The 21890-nt window shown below is 45.7% G+C and overlaps 1 protein-coding gene across 4 annotated transcripts in view; it reads left to right on the top strand.

Annotated features, from left to right (window-relative positions):
• The first annotated feature begins 5234 nt into the window (after window positions 1-5234).
• Window positions 5235-21890, top strand: part of ARHGEF12 (Rho guanine nucleotide exchange factor 12) — an 82831-nt gene continuing 66175 nt past the window's right edge. For 2 of the 4 annotated variants that reach the window (XM_013303765.3, XM_013303763.3), the window contains exon 1: window positions 7829-8012. In XM_013303765.3, the coding sequence (XP_013159219.2) occupies window positions 7981-8012 (32 nt within the window). In that variant the 5' untranslated portion in view covers window positions 7829-7980. Of the gene's footprint in view, window positions 5429-7828; window positions 8013-21890 lie in introns of those variants that run through there. The other 2 variants (XM_055819496.1, XM_055819498.1) reach the window with 2 other exon arrangements.

Genomic DNA, 21890 nt, shown 5'->3' with positions numbered 1-21890 from the left:
GAAGAGAGTATGTTTCAGCGTCATTTAACGTTGCCTTGTGGGGGGTACTTGCAGCTGTAGAGATGAGCCAAAGTTAGCACTGTGCAAAGGTGGAGATTTAGTCTGGGGTCCCTGTGGTGCTAGTCTGTCTCTCCATGTGCCTGCTGTAGTGTTACCACTTACGTACTGCGGAGCTGTCTTCATTCAGAGCCGGCATGAAACTCTCCGGCTGTGGAGCTGCTGGGAGCTGTTTATATCGTGTTCCGTTCATGCCCCAAAGCTCCTTGGGCAGGACTGCCTGTGCCACATAACCTGCTGTGGGAGATGTGAGCTGCCGGGAGGATGTTGTGCAGAGCTCAGGTCTGTTTGCACAGGGGCTTCGTGATGTAATAGCTTAGCACCAGGAAAGCCAGCAACACACAGAACGGCTTTGTCAAGTGATTTAGAAAGTTGTGTGCTACTTTTGAAAGCTCTGCTTCAAAGGATGCTCCTAAAATAAGAGGAGAGGGAAACATTTCTTTGAGTGATGCTTTCAGCGATTGCAGTAAGAGACCTCGGCACCAACAAGAATTTCTGTGAAGCAAGTGCTGTGCAGAACAGAAGAAAAGCCCTGCCCTGCGTGGCCTGTGCCAGCCACTCTGAAACTGTGTGTAGCCAGGCCACACCCAGGAAAGACCTGTAGTGTTGTGTTGGTAAAGAATAGCTACTCTGCCTTGCTTACTGTCGCAGCAGTTTGCCAGAGATCCAGCATGGCAAAAGTCTGTCTTCTATAAATAGTTAAGCCAATTTAGTTGTTTGGATGTAACCCTTAAATCTACCTCAAAATCCTCCAGCGCTGGGGAGCAGCTGTGTGGTGTTGATCCCTCTAGAGATGCTGGCTTGTTTACAGGCAGCTTGGCTGCATGATGAAGGGGTCTTAGGGACTGCAATAATTAATGCTGAGAGTTTGTTTAACCTCTGAGGTAGTCCAGAAGCAGAGAAGAAAGTACAGCAGCATTGTGAAGGTTTGTTTTAGAGCTGCAAGCATCTTGCAAGTTTGATGTCTTCAGGAATGACACATCAGAATCTAGCCTTAAGTCAATAAGCAGATGTGCTTTGACTGTAAAGAGTGAAATCTGCTCCCCTACCCTCAAATTAATTCCAGTTTTTATCTTCCTGTTATTTCTTTTTAAAGCCATTTCTTCCCTGCTGCCTGCCTTTTGCTTCTACTGCTGGCCCTGCAGTAGAGCTTTACAAAATCAACCTCCTCTTTCAGTCCTCTGCCCTCTTTTTGGAGCTGAACTCATTATTTGTATTTGAATAAACTGTAATTTTATTATATTCAAGGCTTTATTCCCTTGCAACAGTAGTCCAAGCACTGATGTAAAAGCATTAACATTTTAAGTCTTTGGAGGCTGCTATTAGACTAATACCAATGCTGTCAGCAAGTCTGTTTCTTGGACAAGGGAAGATGAGAGACAGTTTTAAACTTAATGGAAGTTGTGGGTATGTTCCTGATACTTGCAAACTTTGTATAGCTTGGCTGGAAGTAAAATAACATGTCTGCTGCCATTTCCAAAGAAATAAAATTTCAGACACAGAGAGAATCAGTCAGCATTAGCTTTGTGTTGCATAAGCAATTTCTAGGCAAGGAGCAACTCTTTTTTGGTTATACCAGTATACCAGCACTTTTCTTTTTCCAGGTCGGCTTCAATATGTGCTCTAGTAAATCCTTGTAAGAGAAGGTGTTAGCTTCGCTGGCTTTGTTCTGTTTCCCTCAAGTTCCAGGGGGAGTTTGGGAGCTGATAAGTTGGCAACATACGGAAAAGCTTTTGCAAAGTAAGAACGGTTTACTGGTAGTTCATTTCACATGGGAAGGAGAAAGGTTCAGTTTCTGTGGCTTCTCAAATGTTACAAAGTACAGGTTTTCAGCAATGCTTGTATTAAGTTGCTGTTTGAATTTTATATGGTCTCAGAAGGTTAAGATCTATTCAGTGTAACTGATAATCCTCAAATGTAATAAGAAACAATGTTATTTTCCATTTCTTTAGATTTTATCCTAATAAAAAATTATTTGTTTTGTTTTAAATCCCCCCTCCAATTACAGGACATTGATTCTAGCAGAGAGTAAGAAGGAAGCTCATGACAGACCGTACAGCAGCTTCATCTGTCCTTACAAAGGGTGCTGCTTTAATTATGCTGATATGGAAAGAAAGCTTAGTGCAATAAAAATGCTTACTGTGATGTGGATTATCCAGGTTTAGGAAGTCTAATAGGCAGTCTCAGTAGAAGCTCTGGTAGATTAGGCTATCTGTGTCTCAACAAAGTCAGCAAAGTATTGCATTTGTGTCCAAGTGACTAAAAAGCACGTACCAGCTGTGTATACATTTCCAGCATTTCCAGTGAACTGCCTGTCTGTAGGTAGCAAATCATGTGCCTATTTTAAGGTATGAGATGATAAATGATTTGAAATTCCATAGCAATGTGGAGCACAGCACAAATTCATGGGGTGGGTTTTTTTCAGGTTAGAGTTCTATCCAGACATCCGTTAGTGGCCATGGATCGGTGGCATCAGATTCTGAAGCAGGCTGCATCCATGTTACAGTGAAGCTGATTAGCATCAGCCCAGCACCTGGCTGGAAAAAGCAGTAGAAGGGCAAGGAGATAGACGTGTGTCTGGATTTGATTCAGAGTATCATTACTATCTTCAGCTCCCTCAAAAGTTGAATCTCAGCGAATAACAAAATCCCACACACATTCTCAGCTGGCTCAGAAGAATCTTGTGCCAGAGTAGTCCCCCAGGATCAAAGGATGCTGAACTAAGCAGCAGCTGTTAGCTCTTAGGTGAGTTTGATTGGATGGGATTGCAGGGCACTACAAAAAAATCAGTAAGGCAGAAGGTTTAAGGTTGTGCTAAGCTTGAGAGCAGTCAGGCTTACCCCATCCCTGACACGAGGTCAAGGTCTTGTCTGTTCTTCAGGAGTCATGAATTCATACGCACGTTTGGGAAACGAGCTGTCTTCTCTGTCGGCCTTGGGAGTCATTTCCCCTGTGCCTTTCCTCTCCAGCTGTGCAAGGAGTAAAGGTTGACTGTTGCTTTGCAAAAGCATCTGACTTTTTCTTTTTTTTTTTTTTTTTTTCCAAACAGTGGTTGGCATGGCAATTTATGGTAAGTTTACGTAATAGTCCAAAATACTGGTGCATTCTGTCACTGGTCTTAAATTGATTACTGGTAAGTAGCAAAAGTTAAAAGACTAAAAGACATTATCCATTTAATTTTTATGATGGAGGTCAGCAAAACTCAGCTAATAGCCCATCATGTCCAACTTAACAGCACACAGTTTTACAAACCTATCTGTTCCTTACTTGAGGTCTGCAGGAGATCCATTGCACTCACAGGTAAATTGCTCTAACGGCCGATAATCCTGTCTGAAATGTTACAAAGTGAAATTTTCCTGAAAGAAACCCGATTACATTCACTGTTTGCTCATACTTCAAATTTGAAGTATAGCAGCTGTCAGAGCAAGGCAGTGTGATAAATCCGGCATCGGGGCGTAAAGGTAGGATCATCTTTTGCTGCTTCGCAGAGTCCGTAGGGGTGCAAAGCTGGCCAGACGGCCACGGGTGCACCGCGGCGGCCGGAGCGCAGCAGGCACAGCCCCCCCCAGCTCCACCGCCCCACACGCCCCTTCAAAGGGGGACCCAGGCGGTGAGCTGCACCTCGCCGCCCGCCTGCCAGCAGGCTGCATTAATATTGCAGGCAAGTTTCGGGAAGAGGTGCCGTACGCGGCGTTCCCAGCAGATGGCAAGAGCTCCTCGGTGAGCTCCGCGGCGAGCCTGGAGAGCTTCGGACTTTCTGCAAGGAACCCTCGGGGAAACCTTTCTCTGCCATCCCGCCTTCTCCGCAACCCCGTACAAGGCACCTCAGGGACGTGCCCTTTTTGTGCACCCTTTAAGGCAAAGAAGTTATATTTCGCAGGAGTCAACCTTTTGCTTCAGGGTCCTCCTTACCTGAGTTGCTCTGGATTGTGAAAAAACGGGCTGTGGGGGACGTTGGTGCTTTGCCCTGGCGGCACGGACTGATGAACTTAGTACGCAGTTTCCACTTCTAGCATATATGTCTGTGTGTGGTACTCTATGTATATTCAAAGTGACGACTTCAGAGCTACCAAAACCCACCCCCAACCTTTCAATTGGTACTGCGCAGTGTAACTGCTTATTGATTTCCCCTCCCCACCCCCCGGATTTCACATTGTGAAACTGCCTAGGCAGAAGTATCATAAATATGCATCCATATTAATGTAAATATGCAACCAGCTCCCAACCGAAAAAAATCAGCATTTGCAGAAAAGAGAAGCAGTTACGGTTTCAGAATGTATTGAATATAGCTTCAAGCAAGGTATGGTCTTGCATGCCTAATGATGTATCTGATCCTGAGTTTCCAGAACCCTGTTTTCGTCTCTTCCCAATGTTGAATTGTTTTATTAGTGCTTTTTCTTTTTAATAGTTGCATTAAACATTGAAATGTGAATGCAGCCCATTATGAGCAAGAGTTAATCTACTGAACCCCATGGCAGAAGTTTATGCTTCCTTTTTGTCACTGGTATAGTCTTGTGTGATGCTGCCTTTGACAATACTGAGCAAATTTTTGTCAGATGTTAATCACTGTCACTCACTGAATTTTGCATCAATTCACTGCAGCAGTGGATAAGCTTCCTTCTCCTTCCCATATATATATATATATATATTTTTTTTTTTAGGATTTCGTCCAGCTAATTGTTGTTGTCATTATGTTGTCATGCTCAATAAAATATAATTAAAGTAATAAAAAAGCATCAAGACCTAGCATGCAAATGCTGGGCCTGCCATGAAAAAGATCTCCCAGGAGTCTTCCTTTCTCAAGGCACAGAACTTGATGTTCCCCAAGTTAAAAGCAGGGAGGGCTTGACTGCAGAGGAGATGCACTAAAGAGATATATAATAAATGTGGATAGATATAGTTATTCATTCACTCCATTACCACTGGCCAATGTATTGCATACAGCTGCAGAATGAGAGGCACCTGTGGTTGCGTGCCATGCACTTCTCCCCCCCACCCCCCCGGCCTTTTTTTTTTTCCCAAGCCTCTGTCTTCCTCAAAAGGAAATGAAAAGAGGAAGTATAAATGTCCCGCATATATATGTCAAGTATCACGTAGAAAATTATTTCATCCCATGCTTCCTCTCTTTGCAATGTACTTCATCAAAACGACAAATTCTTCAGACTATCAGTCTCCTGGCTTCCTGATTCATGCTCGCTTCACTCCAAGGGGGGGAAAAGCTGCACGTTGTGGAACAGCAGGGTCCTGACTATAGCTTCAAGCAAGGTACGGTCCTGCATGCTTAATGATGTATCTGGTCCCGAGTTTCCAGAACCCTGTTTTCCAGACTCTTTCCAAGTCCATTGTCCTGGCCTTGAAGAAGTATATCAAGGTAAGATTAATTAAAGGGAGGGAGGATGGTGTCCTGTATGATTTGGATTAGCTAATAAGATTATTTTGGTCTGTTGGCGTGTGGCAGGAAAGACTGATGTTCCACAAGTCCCTCTGCACTAGGAGGCCAGGTATTCATGCCCACCTGCCCTGGCAGTGGAGCTGTCCTGCTTTCTATTCCACTCCCGTGGAGCTCATGAGCTTTAATTCCTGGTGACATGAAGCACAGTAGCATGGAATGTTCCTGAAGTTCTAGCATATAGATATTATTCCATCTTATTTATCCCCTTGTGCTGGCAACGAGATTTTGGGATTAGGTAACGTGCCTAAAACTCAGCTTCTGATCTCTTATGGCTTGCTTTGTGCTGTTTGTGCACTGTCAGGAACAGGCTCTGCTGTTGAAATGTGTGTGGAATCGAGATGGGCCTTTCTCTCCAAAGCTGTGTCCTACGGGGCACAGATGGCAGGGAGCTAGAGCAATGTACCAGCAAGGATGGGTTTCTCTAGAGAGCTGTGGCTGAGGAGGGGAAAATCCACCCATGCTGAAATTTGAATGTCCGTATATTGTATGTTTAGCAGGTATGGTAAGGGGCAGCAGTCTATGTCGCTCACCTTTTCGTGTTGGAGGGATTTTTTATGTTAAGTGGGGCAGGAACAGGCCCTGGGCCGCCCGTGTTCTGGGAAGGCTGCGATGTGCTCAGGGAGGGATCAGTGCTCGTTCTCATCTCGGGGTTTTGTCGACCTTCTGCGAGAAGAATCCCCGACGAAAGGCATGGTGGAAGTGCAGGGCCTCGGGATTCGGCACAGCGCTGTGGATGGTCGGGGTCTGCGGCGCAGGGGGCACTGCCTGAGCCCCTCAGCTGCGCGCCTGCGGCACCTCACTGCCTTAGTTTGCTCGTTACTTTCTTCCCGAGTTTCTTCGTTGTCGTACTTTCCATGCCGTGCGTGGGGAGGCACGGGCGCCCCTGCCCCCAGAGCCCGTACACCCCAAACCCGACGGCTGGTCGGGCCAGGGTGGCACATGGAGGGGACCGGCCCGGGCGGCGGGCCCGAGGGGAGGTCGCTGTGAATCCGTTCGGTGGGAAGCGAAGGCAGCACCCGCCGGCCTGCACACGGCTGAGGCCGGCCCGGCGGGTCCGCTGAGCGCCCGGGGGCCCGGCCCGGCCCCGCGTTCACCCCCCGGGGCCGGAGCAGGCCGCGGCCCGCTGGAGCCCCGCGGGGGGACCCCGGGCGGCGCGGGGGGGGGGGCCGCGGGGCTCGGCCCGGAGCGCCGGGTCTGGATGCGGAGCGGCGCCCGGTGCCGGGGGGGGCGAGGCGCCGGGCCTGGTGGGGCGGTGAGCCGATCCCCGCTCCCGGCCCGCTCCTGCGCCGAAGGGGAAGGCGAAGGACCGCGGGGCTGGGCAGGGCCGGGCCCGGCCGGCGCCGTGGCCGGGAGGGAGGAGCGGCGGCCTGCTGCCGACGGAGGGGTCGGCGGCGGCGGAAGGACACGGCGGGAGGGGCGGGGGCGGCGTGAGGCGGCCCGGAGGTGCAGCCCCCCCCCGGAGTGCGGGGGAGGGGAGAGCGCGGAGGCGGCCCCGGCCCGGCCCGGCTCGGCGCAGGCTCCGCCGGGACGCGCGGCTCCCGCCTCTCAGCAGCGCAGCGGGGCCGGCGGCAGGGCCGCGTCGCCAGTGGTCGCCGCGGGACTTTGCCCTGAACCGCGCCGGAGCGAGCAGCGCGCAGGCCGGGGCCCGAGCGGACCGAGCCCTCCCGGGGGGGGCCCTCGCCGGCCAGGCCGGGCCGTCGCGCCCCGCTGTAGCTCGGGCCAAAGCGGGACAGGCGGAGCGGCGGGGCATGGACCTGCAGGCCTAAGGGCGGCGGCGGGGCGGCCGCCCTGCCCGACCCCCCCTGCGGGCGAGCCGGCGGGCGGGGGGTCGGGGCGGGCCGGCGGCGGGACATGGGCCCCAGCGCGGCCCTCGGGACACCGGCAGCGGGCAGGGCGCGCCGCCCGCCCCCCGCGGGCGAGAGGCCGTAAACAGCGGCGGGGAGGGGGCGCCCCGCGGCCGGCGGGCACCCCTCGGCCCGGGGGCGGTGGGCGTGCGGCCCCGGCGTGGGGAGCCCCGCCAGCAGCCGCCGGCGCCGGGGCTGCCCTCCGCGCTGGAGCTTCGCGCCGCAGAGGATCGCTGCCTTCGGAGGATTTTTCCTGCTCGGCAACGCGTTGTGTTCCCCCCGCCTGGGGGCCGAGGGAGCGTCGAGGGGCACGGCTGCTTTTGGTTGCTTTTTTGGCTTTTGTTTTGTTGTCGGAGTTGTTCCTGAACATCCCCCACGCCCCACTTCCGTGGTCTGGATATTCTGGGTGACTGCAAGAAGAGTTTCGGAGTTGTTCTGGATTTCCCCCCCCCCCCCCCCCCCCCCCCCCCCCCGCCCTTGAACTGAATTTGTCCTCTGTGCATGCCTCTTCTGGACCAAGGCTGGATCCTGAACCTCAGTGCATGTGGGGGGCAAAGCCTCGTTAAATATTCCTGCAGTAATAGTAAAATGTAAATTGGATAATACGACTTCTTGCCAAAGGCTCCAATGAGTGGCACACAGTCCACAATCACGGACAGGTCAGTATAAAATGAGTTTTCTTCCTTTTTTTTTTTTTTCTTTTTTCTTTTCTAAAGTCTAGGCTCTTCCCAGAGCTCGTGTACTTTGCATTCTGACGAGTGACAGCGGGACAGGCAGAATCAGAAAAGCGGGATTAAATCTGAATTTCTGGGAGTTGGTACATACCTACGGTGGTTGACTGTCAAGGCAAGTGGGTTAACTTTGAAACTGGAGTATTTCAAGTCCAACAGCTTTCAGGCCTGCCAGGCTGACTTTGTGCGATCTAGAGGTTGCAATTCAGCTTCCCGGATGGGTTGGTGCTGGGAGGAACACCAAAAGCAACTGCTCCTGCCAGAAGTTAAAGCAAGAGGAGTGACAAGACTGTAGGATACAGCTGGAGCCTGAACTCAAAAACCGTGCAGAGGATGCCCTTGCTTCTCTTTAGGTCAAGCATTGTAGCCTTCCAAAGAGAGGTCACTTCAGGTGAGGGCAGGAAGGATAGTTGATGAGCAGGAATGTCTGCTGGCGTCTACACTACCTTAGCAGTAATCTGTTCCATGCTTTAGATACCTGCTCAAGCCTCTGGGCTTCTCTGCAGGTGCTGCCATGTGCATTTCATTAGCAGTCTGGGGTTCTTGCGCTTGTACTGGGATGCTTCAGAGACAGAGGAAGAAGAACATGTATTTTCTATTGTAAGAAAAAAAATCAAGTAGGAAACCTCTTACATGCTTTTTAGGCAGAAGTATGGAGTAAGTGTCTTCAGGCTCTTTTGAAGAGAGGAAGAGATACCTTTTTTTACATTTGTAAGCTGAAGAAACTTTTACTATGTGTTTTGTTATATTCTCCTTAATTGTGCACGTTGAGTAGTTAAGGTGTGAATGTGTGTGTTGAAGGCCTCGCTAGCCTTTCATGACCGATATGGCCAGTTCTGGCACAGGAGAGAAGCCAGGGCTGGGGCAGGTTGGCGATGCTTATGGGTGCTCGAGGTTACCTTTTAGACTCGAGGTACAGGCAGGAAAGAGAGCAAGTGTAGTTCTCGCTTACACTTAGTCCTTTTCATGGTTCCACAGGTCTTAACAGACAGTACAGTGCCTGAGCGGCGTGAAAGAGCTCTTGTACAGCTCAGAACCACCTATGGTTTGTGTTTATGACTGTGCTGTTCATGGAGTACTAAGTCTTTGAAATGAATTGTGTAGCATGTACTAGCAGAATTGGTGACAGAAGAAAGCCAATGTTTTTTTTCTTTTGCACTGTGTGTGCAAAAATAAATCTCTATTTAATGACATTAAAATAGACTATTTAAAAAAATTATTTCTAGTAGTTAAAAAAAATATGTCCTGGTCCATGCAACCCTGTGTCACAGGACGCACTTCTTCTGTACCAGACAAGACGGTGACAGTAAACAGAAGGTGGTGTTTCAGTGGCTTTGTGAGAATTTTGTCACGTACTTGAGAGGGTATGTCTTATGGCAGGTTGGGCGATATCAAAAGGAATGATAGGATTTTCATACCAAGAAGCAGTTGAGTGATGCATGGAAAGGAAAAGCATGAGGACAGGGAATTTAATTTGCTTCTTAGTAAAACAAAATACTTTCCGTTATTGAATTGGAACAGCCAAATTGAAAATGTGGCAGAGACAAAAGATGTCGCGTTTCCTTTTGCTTTCAGTGGTGGCAAGAGGATGTTTCTGTTTGGTGTGCCATTAAGGTTTTGGTTCAAAAGACTTTTAATGTCAGGTAAGGAGCTGTCTTCATAACCCTGGCAGTCGGAAGCTTTCTGGCAGCAGGGTTGTGTGACGATTGGGGGAGCGCGGGGAAGCAAGGAAGCCTTGCCACAGCCCTTCGCCTCTGGCCTGCAGGAAGCCCAGCTCTGGGGCTGCAAAGGGAATTCTGGCGGTGTGGCCCATCTATTCCCCAGCCAAACCTTTCAGCAGAACGCTGGATGATGTGGCAGTGGTGCGTGTTATTAGCATGTGGATGTCTGGAGCAAGGCCCCTCCTTTTTATCGGCAGCGTTGTGCAGGATCTGGAGATGGGGTGGGTTTTGGTCACTGTTGTCCTAGCAGTTGTGTTGGTGAAAAGCTTGCTTTCCTGTTAGGCCCAAGAAGCCTCTGCATTGCCTCTTTAAATCCAGCTCCTAAGCTTGGAATGTAAAACAGGTGCACTATAAATAAACTTGATGCTTCTAGTGTCATTACACCTACATGCTATAAATTGTACGACGTGTTCAATTCTCTCTGTATTTGTCGGTGCCCTTCCTCGGTGGGACCGAGTTGGGAACTGTCTTAAAACAGAAAAACCCAGCTTGCATCTTGTGCCCAGTGGCATTGTGAATATAACAGGGTAGCATGGGCCTGCATTTTTCTCTGTTAGCTTTACATATGTGTAGCTGCTTAAAGCCCTGTTACAGGCAGCAAATATTTACTTTTGTATCCCTTCAGTTTAAGATAGTAATCATACCGAGTGTTTTGATAGCTGTTTGACATTTCCCTTGTCCAGGCTGAACTCGTCCCATCCTTTACATGTTTTATGTCTTTTACGTTCTTGTTGATGTCATGTATGACATTAATGTATATGTAAATCAGAAGGAATGTATGAATGGCCATTTCTAGTGCTGTTCGGTAGCCAGTATGATAAATGATGTTTTCATTAAGCCCCCTCCTTTTTTTTTCCTGCCCTTTTTTTTTTTTCTCATAATACTTCCCTGCCCCTCCCCCCGAAAGTTCAATGGATTTTAGTGTCTGAGACTATGCTGAAATACAGTCGTGCCAGTTCATATCTCATACATCTGGGGTAATTTTCTCTGTGGACCAAACCTTAACCCTTTTCATTTTGATGCAGGTTATGCTTCATCGCCGAGTTGAACAGCTGAGCTGTTATCCAGCTGGCTAACAAAGCAACATCATTTTCTTCTAGTGTCTTAAGACTGGAGGGAAGTGAATGCCTGGGGAAATGGGGGAATACCAGGTATTAAACAAAAAGGCATAACAGATGTTAAGACTTCTGAGAACGTAATGACTGTTCAGCAACCTTACTGAGGAAGCATCTGATACATCCCGTTCCCAGTCAGCTACTCAGCATTTGGAGAAACGAGTAAAGGGTGCTAGCAGAAAAAAAAGATTTTCTCGTAATACTTGAGGTTTAGAAATACATAAGCAAAAAGTGCCCCAGGATAGCCATGATGCACTACATGGCTTCTGATGCTATGAGAGAGCCAGAACTTAAAGCCAGTGACATTTACTTCCTCTTCTTTCTTTGGGGATGTTCTTTTACTTTGTCAGCTGCTTCTTTTCATATCCTGTTGCCCAGTGGACCATACCAAACAATCTTCAGAAGCCTTACTGCTCTGCCACTTCACGTTTGTAAACATTTATACCCTTTTAATTTAATTCTCTTAGCTATACTGTATTTGTTTAGAGGCCTCCTCAGGTGGCATTTATCTTGCTTGACTTAGTAAGTTTTTGAGGTAGACATCTCTATCTGAGCTGGCCATCAAGATTGCCTTTATAGTTAGTGGAAGAAACTGGGCACATCTAGGGGAGCATTGATTATCCTGAAGTAGGTATCTGAAATTGGTCAGGTGAATGAATGATAAGATGCCTGCTTGTCTTCATCCAGCTCTGGATTTAGATGAGATTCGCCACACTTTCAAACCTGAAAATTTCTGTTCTTGTTCTTCCTCAAATTCCTGTCTAGTTACTAGTGCTAGGTTGGATTTTTTTTGCTGGGTATTGTTTTGGGCTGTCAGCGTGAGGATTTTGGAAGGGGGAGACTGGGCTACAGGGACTATCTAAAGCTTTGGGACCCCACTCTGGGTAGGGTATGTTAGAGGAGGTGGTTTTCCGTTTCTTCTGTGGGACTGCACGTGAGTGTGCCAGCGTGCACTCACTTCTGAGCTCTTCTGGCCCAGCCGCACTTGGGCAGGCCGGCTGGCTTCCAGCCTTGCTCTGTTCTGCCGTTTGTGGCAGGCAGCACATGGCTGAGCGAGGTAGGGGTTTTATTCTTTGCAAGGACATACTGGGGCTGGGATGAAATTCGGCCATTTGCAGGCTCTGGTTGGCCACCGAAGGATGATCAGAACTCTGCTGTATCCTGTTATGACACTAAAGAAACATTTGTATGCTATTAATTCTTTTTTTTTTTCTCATCGTTAACTTTATTTTTCTTCCTGTAACCATTCCAAACATGCTGCAGAGTTGAGCAATTGCACAGCTACAGAACATGCTTTATGTTTCTGTCTGTTTAATAAAGCACGATAAAAGAATGGAGGCTCTTTCTGCTTTTGCAGTACCTTGTTGAGGAACCGATGACTCTTCCTATGCAGTTGCTTGCAAATGAGTTTTATTTATAACAGTGCTGTAGTTTCTGTTGCTATGATTGGAAAATAGGAGAGGTAGAATTTACACATAATTACCTTTGAGAGGTTTTAATTCCTGATTTGCTCCTGACTTGGTACTAAAATAGACCCTAATTGTTTCTTATCTGCTTAGATGCACTTTCTCTGTCTTTGGCTGTTTGTAAGTCCCTGTAGTAACTGGGATTTCTTTAACTGCCCTTAGTGTTATTGAGTAGCTAGATGTTGTTATCATGCATTTTATTTAATTAGTAGAGTTTGTAAGATCTAATATTTATGAAAAGTTGGCTGCAGCACAATGTCTGTTTCTGTGGGCTAAAAAGTGTAATAGTCATTGAGGTAAGTTGCCTTGTGCTTTCCATCATTGTGCCTTCACTATGTTTGCAAATAAGCAGTTGACACAGTCTGTGCATAAATTCATTTTTTATTTTGCTTTTATTGAAGCTGTCAGAAGAGAGTACTGTCCGTGATGTTTACTATTGGCTAGGAAGCAAATGCTGCCAGTTCATGCTGCATAGTTTATTAGGGTTTTTACTGGAGACAGAAGTTGAGGTGAGCTTGATTTTCAAGTTTTGAATAGAGCTGTGGGCGTCATGATTATTTGGGTGGAGGCAGGAATGATATTTCATCTGTTAGCCCAATTGTATAATTCTCCCTGTGCACATAACTCCTATTATGGCATTTATTATTGTTTCAAATGGGTAGAGTAGGCATGGCACTGGGATGTATGCTACTTCAATTTTATACTTTTAAAAATCTTGTCTAGCTCCGCAGGAGTCAGGGTGTGATACATTTAGCAGCAAAAAATACTCGTCAGAGCTAGTTTTGAAAAGCCTAGAGGGTGTGCAGGACTGCATGAAAAGTCTGGAGAAACGGCCTGGTGATAATGTGAGCTCTTCAGATACCATTCCTGTCCAAGGGATATCCACAGGGGCCTCGTCACGTGAAACACAGAAACCCTTCTGCCAGGTGGTGAGGCCTCTGCGTTTCCCAGCCTGATACAGTCTGTTCTGCGGAGAACTCTTTGACTTACCACGGTAGTGTTTGAGTGCTGATCTGCACCGACACCACTAATTACTGTCACATGCGGGTTGTCCTTTTTGGTGTTGTGCCCCTCCCCTTTCTGCCTGTGGACGATTGTTGGCGCATTGGAGTTCTTAAAGATCACCGTTCTGTTTCGGTTTATTAATGCCTGCTGCTGCCCTGTTTAGAGATGTCTGAGAAGAAATGTGCATCTTACCCTTGGAGCAGAAGTTGCTGAGGTCACTGGTGAGCTTTGTGGTATTCATTTTTGAACTTCTCAGACCAATCTTTATAGAACTGACTTCTGTATTGATGAGCATGACCCATAGCGTAGAAGAGTTTCTTGGTCCTTAAGGGTGGCAGCATTGACCACGGTCCTCCTGCTGGAAGTCAAAGTAATCTTCTGTTTACTCTTGGAACTATTCTGTATCATGTTGTGAAGGTAGTGATTTAGGCACTGAAGATTATTTGGCAGTCCATCTGAAGGCAGTATGCAGCATTCGTGTATTTGCCTGGGGAAAGTGGTGCAGACACCTGTACCAGTTACTTTGCATATTTCATGACTATATCCCAAGATCTTTTGATTATTTCAAGAAGGGGGGTGGGGTGGGTGGGTGGGGGATGTCTCCTAGTGGATTTGTGCCTTAAGCATTTTGTGTGAATCTGGTTCAGTGAGTAGCTTCGATGCCTGCTTCTGTTTCCTTGCTTTCCCAAGAAACTTTGGAGTCTAATTAACAGGATTTTTGGCATTAACTGTTTTTTTCCCCATTTTTTCCACAGTGTTCTGGATAGCATTGTTGGCCTGTCATGGTTACAACCGTCAACCCCCACCCCAGCCAGCCCAGTGCTATAGCTTGTAGTTGTGCAAAGTATCTCAAAGAGGAGCAGTGTTTGCCTTGGTCTGGAGGCTGAATTCTCCACTTAAACCTCTAGGTGATCCTTCTGGGTCACCGGAGAAGTATGTTGGCTGTGCTGCTTGAAAGATAAGCTTGGGCTCTTGCTTTCAAGGCTTTATCCACCAGGTTTCTCATTGAATGCCTCTTCCTTCCCTCTGAAAATCAGCAGTAGGAGACTTACTAATGAATCCCATTTGTATTAGCTTTGAGTTTCTAGACTGGGTGATCTGAGTTGTTAATAAAAATACTTATTGTAGCATTCCTAAGGCTCTGCAAATATTCCTCTGCATAAGCACTCTCCCTTCTTTCACTCTAGTCCTGATATTTTATCTGCTTTGAGATAACTAGATCTTTCTTGTGTAATGAATGCCAATAGCACTAAGAGAAAATAGACTTGAACGCATACTTTCTGGTAGGTGATGCTATGCTATGTTCTGTGGCCCTGTTCTGGGTAATTACTAGGTTTAAAGAACAGAAGTGTTAGTTCATGTCTCGGCTTGATTAAACTAAGGGTCAGGAGCCTGGATGTAGATAATGTCTTAACATCAGAAGAGAGGGCTCAGAATAAGGACGGGGGAAGCAGTAGCAAATTGATTAGTAAAATGAAAAAGGATGTAAAATGTGCGGTGTTTGATTAAGAATGTACAAGGGATAAAATACAAGGCAGGATACATACAGAATAGGAACAGCACACTTAGAAAAAGACAGGAAAAAACAAGGTTTACTCACTTTTCTTTTAAAAGAAAACATTTAAAAATAAATATATTAAAAATGACAGGAAAAAGCAGTGTCCTTATGCTTCAAATGTAAGCATAAGTATAAATAGTAAAAACAAAACAAACAATGTTCAGACTGTGACATTCACAAATGGTCTACTAAACATCACTTGTGCTTTGTTATTACCCTGCATCCTTTCCTTGAGTATTTTCAGTATTGGGTCTATTTCATTTCTCGGAGCAATGAACAGGAACCCTTTCTTGCATAGTTGCACCATTTAGCAAAGTCTGATGGTAAATAAGAAGCATTGCTGTTTACATTTGCTGGCAAAGGCTTAAATGTTATCTGCCTGGCTATTTTAAGCTTTGTTTTGACAACACTGAAACTTCTGGGCTCTGTGATGTCGGTTGGTAAAGTGCTTTATTAAATTGCTCTGGCACTGGAAAAGCAAATGAACAGTGTGCTTCCTGAGGCTGAATACCTGAGGTGGAAAGGATCCTAAGGCAGGGCACGTGAGTTCCAGTACTTGGAACAATTTGGTTGTAATCTGTCTGGATCATGGTCATATTAGCTACTTGGATCCTGACAAACGTCCTGCTGAAGATAGGTGGTGTTTCTTGCAGGACTGGCACGCTAACAGTCTGTGCTGTCTGGCACATGGCACTTGGGTCTCAGTTCATTTAAGGGTTCAGAAAAACTAAACGTTTTATCACCACGGCACAGGGCTATGTAAAAGATGGACTGAACTGTGTGTATTGAGCAAAAGGGCCTCTTTTGGTGGCTATGAAGAAGTTGCGGTGCTGGTGCTGGAAACCTAAGGGAGAATCCTTGGGTTCTGGGAGTTCTTGGTTGCTCTCAGATGGCACAAGAAGCGTATGTGCAAGGGCAAGACTTGAACTGATCTCTCTCTGCTCTTGAGCTCCTGAAATATGTATTGGGAGCTCCTGAAATATGTATTGGAAGGCTTCAGAGATATTGGTGGAAATATTACTCCTGTCCAGGTGCTGTTCCTCCTGAAAACCCTAAGTAGCAGCACAACTGTTCTTATTTGAGAAGCTCATGTTGAATTTATTTGCAGACGGTGAATCCTGGTTTGTGGTATCACAGGCAATCACTTTACCGAGAGCGTGGGTGGCTTCCCAAGATGAACTAGTAACCTGTGAAGAGTTGGATACTCTTTTGTGGAGTCCTGAGTGAGCTGTAGTGCTGGGAGGGGGCTGGAAAGCTTAGGTGGGACCTGGATTAACCTGAGCGAGCATTTCCCAGTCTGGAGGAAAAGGCCCATCTATTTAATAAAGCACTAGACTGATCCAAGACAGGTATGGGATTCTGAGTCCGCCACTCCCATAAACATACAAGCTTCAACCTGTAGGCTTACCTAAAGTATCTGATGGCTGCTTGGAAGTCTTTTTACCCTGTTATGATAGTGGCTGTTAGTGTAGCTTATTGGCAGCACATCAGACAAGGCGTCTCCTCTCAGCACTCAACGCTGGTGCGCAGAGGCACCACTGCATGCTTCTGTTGTGCCCAGATGCAGAAGAATATTCTGATGTGTAGGGACTAAGATCAAAGCCACCAGAAAAGTGTTGGAAAAAAGGAGAAAAGAGGAGAATCGAAGGAGAGAAGTTATAATGAGCGAGGAGAAAAAGGAAATAGGAAAAGGCTGCAATGTAAGACATGAAAGTCAATAGGAAATGAGCGAGAGGGAGAGAAATGGGAGAGGTGGTGGCAACTGCCAGATAGGAGAGAGGTTTCCTGTCTGCCAGTGGTTTCTGAAGGCAAACATCAGCCACAAGGGACAAAGTAAGACCTGCTAGTGTAAGGCAAAAACCCCTGACAAGCCAAGGCTACAACTGTGTTTTCTGTGGAGGACTGAACATGTGTGCTTGGTGTCTGGGAGTACCTGTCTATTTCTTGAGGAGGCTGTGCAAATACTGTTCAGGACTGGGAAACTCTTCCAGCAGTTGTAATGCCTTCTAAAATTTTGCTCTGCTTTGAGTGGGAGCAAGTCCCATGTTGACAGTATTTGAGCCATGATGATGATTCCTTTTCTTTTGTTAAGTAGCTTTCAAAGTTGGTGCTTGCAAGAAAATAGTGTGGTTTTCTGATCTGTGTCGATAATTTCTTCTGCATTCTGAGAAATTACTGTGATGTCCCAAATTAAGCAGTGACTTCAACCCAAAAGCAAGCTGTTCTTCTCAAGTTGTTTCTGGTTTTAAGAGAGTGATTTTCACTGCTGCAGACTGGTGTATAGCCATCTGACCTGAGTTAGGTAGGCAGCATCATAACAACTTTGAAAAGATACTCAGGGGGAACTGTAGTAGAGAGAAGGGAGTGAATTTATGTGAACTTCCTAAATGCGTGTGTGTGTGAACGATGGTTTATCAGAAATACTTCTGTGTCAAGGATAAAAGCTCTTAGCTTAGAGATCTCATAGTGATGAACTGCAGCTCTCAAGTTGGCAATTTGTTCTTGCTGTCTGTTTAGAGAGACAAAATGATAGGTTGTGGTTTGCCCTGCGTAGTCCCTGTGGTTTCAGTAGCGGAAGTGGTTCATGTGGGTGCAGATCTGATCTTAGCAAACCAACAAGCTCAATAATTTTGGCTGGTGAAGGTGGTATGGGGATACTGCAGAGAGAGCCGTTTGCAATTGTTGTGGGATTTTCTTTGTTGTAAGGATGCGTCAAAGTCTGTAGGGCACTGGTAGTATGAATACCTTTGTTGCCGACTTCTTCTCTACCCTTGAGTTACAGTAGAACCTTCAGCAGTAAAATAAAATATCTTGTAATAGTTCAGAAATGGATACATGATCTTGAAGAACTGTGCTCTGTATCTGGTTTAGTTGCTTCAGTGGTGGGTGCCTTCACGTGCAAGTTTGATAATATTTACTCAGTGGTTGGTAGGTATAAAGTTGCCAAGCACTGCAGCCCTTTCAGTACTGAAAGGCCTAAGTTTGACACTTGGGCATGTCAGGTCCCTGAAGTTACGTAAAATGTTCAGCCCACTCACACTATGGAAATTGTTGTGGGAATAAACCCCCTTAATACTGGGGGACGGAGGGGGGAAAAAAAAAAAAAGAAAGAGGCAAGTACACTTCTGTGTTCTTCCAGCGTGGAAAGATGTAGGAATGTTGGTGATAGCTTTAAATGCTAGTGTGTTGTTTATTTTGGATGTTAACCAGTGCAACTTCAGCTGTATGTATTGCATAGCAAACCTTGACCTCCTCTCCCTTTTCCTTTTAGTAGACTTATTATCAGGTTTTGCACTCATCAGTGAGACATTAACTATATTCTTTGGTGTCTGCACCTGTTCACCCATGCTTCTGACTCCCCTTTCATAAGTGGGGTATCTGGCTGTGCTCTGCCCCTAGTGATCCAGATGCACAGTCCCTGGTTTCGGCCGGGAAAACACTTCTTTCCTGGTAGCGTGAAAGGTGCTTGCCTGGCTGTGAGATCCAGCAAGGAGGGAAGAGTTGCTGTGTGCTGATGGTGGCTTGTTTTGACAGTTAGCACCAGCCTGACTGGAGGAGGCTCGTTCTCACAGCAGAGCTCCTGGATCACGTGTAAAGCAGAAGCAGATAATTAAGCTTAGCTGCACGGGGGAGAGGAAATAGCCTTGCAACAGGTTCGAGTTTTGGGCAGCCTGCAGATCTAAATCCTCTTGCTGGAATCCAGCCAGATGGAGAGAACCTGCTCCTTTCGCCCTAGCTTTTTTTTTAAAAAAAAATTTTTTTTTTTTTTTTTAAATCATCGTGGCTCTGTGGCTACTGGGAGGTAGCTTCACTGAGCCTGCTTGCTTACTGCAATGACAACAACATCACAGGAGCTCGGAGTGCGCTGAGAATCTTGCTCCATCTGTTGCTTTTTGTGTACGGAGAAAATGGCTCCTTCAGGTCTATAATATGCTTCTTGGAATATTGATGGGTTTTGATCAGTTGTTGGATCAGCTTCAGAAACTTGAAGTGTATTCCACCAAAACAAGTTGTTTCCCTGGTTTTATTGGGAAGTGAGAACATATTTTTCCCAAAATAAAGTGTTCGTTTAGAGGGTGTGTAGGGATTGAATTTTTCTTTTCCTTTTTTCTTTTAAATGAAATACCTTTTAGATCAAAACTGCAATTAGCCCCAAAAGAATGATTTCCACAGTTAGATCAAGAGGAAAAAAATAACAAAGAACATGCAAATAATGAGGTGGGGTTTGGGTGTGGTTTTTTTGTGTGTGTGTTTTTGTTGTTTTTTTTTTAATTAATTTCTAATTGATTGTGAGGACAGGCACAGAGGGACTCTGGACACTTCAAACAAAGACTGTTCCGTTCAGGGACCTTGTTTATTTAAATCCCCATGTGAAATCTCTTCATCTTCTTCTCAAAGTTGTATTTGGATCAGTTTGCTGTGGTAGTAAATTTTGAAATACAGTGATTAGCTGTATGGCAATGAGAAGCCTACTCAAATATCTGGGACCCAAAAATGGAAAGCTTGTTTCCTGTGGGATTTTCAGAAGTTCTTTCTCAGTCAGGCTAAAGCTAGTAGTATTCCTGAAGGTGGTCGCATGCTCTGAGAATCCACGAGTGCTGTATCCTCCCTTTGTCTCCGTTACCTCTCCAGCTGTGTGTGCACTGGCTGGAGATGTCAGGCTGCATGAATCTGGCACGGGAATAACAGATCTGTGGGGCAGCCCTTTGTCAGTGACAAACACTTTGGCTGTCACTGGGGCCCCAGGATCTCTTTCTCAATGGCAGTCGATCGAGTTCAGTTGCATGATAACACACAGGAAGAAATGCTCAGTAGCAAGTAAATTTTGTCTTGTAAGATTGCGAGCTGCCTGTACTTCTGCTCCGCCTCCCTCTTTTCCATCATGTGGAGATGTTTGCTTTAAATTAAAGCACTTCTGTTGGCATCCTGGTGGTTTCCATGCTGCAGTGGGTCTGATTACATATATTCCATTTCAGAACCCCAGGCAGAAAATACCTTGGGAGAAATTGCCTTACTGTGGGCCGTTAACAAGTTTAAAGAAAACTATTATTTCTAATACTGGTTCAGTGCACTGAGAACTGATGTTTTGCCGGTGACCAGTGCTTAATTTTTATATTTACAAGTTTCTTGCATGTGTGGTGACTTGAATCATCTCAGTTACTTAAACTCAGCTGTTGGTTATGGTGATAATGCAACGTTTTGTTTAGTCCTGTGAGAGTGTTTGGCTGTTGACAGCTGCTGATGGGTAGTAATCATGTTAATACAGTACAGTGGAAATTGGAGAGGGAGGTCTGTATATGGTGTTTGGAGCATGCTTTGATACAACATTGAGGGAGTTCTGGTTTCTTGCAAGCATGGATGACTCTCAGATCTAGCTGATAAGAACAAGTATAATAAAGTTTCTGTAGGTAAGCTGTGTGCATGCTCTGCTTAAATGGAAATTATAATACTTAATTTTGTATATTTGATGATCAAGTGTTATCTGAAAAGCAGCTGCAATTACGGTGTTAAAATTTGCCTGGTTTTAGCACCATTCCCCCTCCAGAGGCTAATGCAGGAAGTGTCTCGAAGCTGCAGCAGTACTCGGCTTGTGAGCAAATATGAAAAACTTCAGATGAATCAGCTGCCAGGCCCCACCAAAGTGCTGGCCTGCCCCTTTGAGGAAACATACCGTCATAATTACACGGGTATAACTAGCTGTGTGAACGCTCATCCTTTGGAATTTCAAAGTAAGAGGCAAATGCGCTGTTGCAGTTACAATGGTAAAGCATTCTGGCAAGATCTAAAATCTTCTTTTTCTCCCTGCCCGTCTCCTGACCCTTTGCAGGGCTCCAGCGGTGTGCTTTAGGCGTGATGGTTGGTGTGAAGCGGGGAGATGGAGAGCCCTGGAAAAGACTGTTGATTATGCATTGGCTTGAGGGCAAAGGAGAAATTGTCAATAGGACAGACTCTGAAATAAAATTAATTCTAGGGGAGGTAACTCAAACTGATATTTGGCTCATAGTCAATGTCTGGAAGCACTGTGGACTCTAAATATCGGTGGTTGTATGTTCCTTGTCTCACTGAAGCGATGAGAGAATGGAAGTACGTTCTAGTGTGTTAAAGAAATGGATTTCTGCATTTTCAGAGGCTGGGGCTGTGAATACAGGTATTGCGACCTTGCATGTTTGTTTCCCCCCACCCCACGTTTAGAATTTGGGAGTGTAAGGCTACAGATGTCTAATACAGTAACAGTAAATCCAGTGCTGGCTGACTTACGGGGTCAACATTTTGTTGCAGTTCATGTCCTTTTTTTTAATTATTATTATTTTTTTTTAAATTTGTATTGTATTGTAGAGCTGGGGCAGGATGAAGTCTATGGTGAGTTGTGAATGACCTGCAAAATCCTTTGGAAAGAATAAGTTCAGCTTTCCCCCCTGACCCTGGTTCTGAATATATAAGCAGTTGGTAAAGTTTTTTAGGCCTGAAAGTATTTATTGCTGAAAATTTTCAGCAATAGAGTGTACCATAACTAGGTATTGAGTGCTAAACCCATGTTATTGTTCTTGTGTTTTTACCTCTTTGAATTATGACACAGTTTAAATAACTATGTTCAGCAGTTTGCTATGAATGAAGTAGATTTTATCTTAGAAAATGGAGTATCCCTGTTCTCATTTTTCTCTCTTTTCAATTTGTCAACTATACAATAATTACTTTTCTCTCTCGTTTAGTATGCTGGTTTGGCATTGATTCAAGCTTTAATTTAGTGACTGGAATAAATACTGTGTTTCAGAGCTGTTTTGGGGGCCTTTTTTTTCATTACAGGCTTACTGGAATCGGTTGAACTTAATTCAATGACAGGATAAGCAAAAATGTGTTTAGATAGGCTGTTCTGAAATGTTTAATGCCTTCTAAAATTGTTCGTGGTAAAAGATCAAGGAAGGAAACAGTATGACCTTTTA

The sequence above is a fragment of the Falco peregrinus genome, chromosome 15 (assembly GCF_023634155.1).
Source record: "Falco peregrinus isolate bFalPer1 chromosome 15, bFalPer1.pri, whole genome shotgun sequence".
Taxonomy (NCBI): domain Eukaryota; kingdom Metazoa; phylum Chordata; class Aves; order Falconiformes; family Falconidae; genus Falco; species Falco peregrinus.
This window is presented reverse-complemented; position numbering and strand designations above follow the sequence as displayed.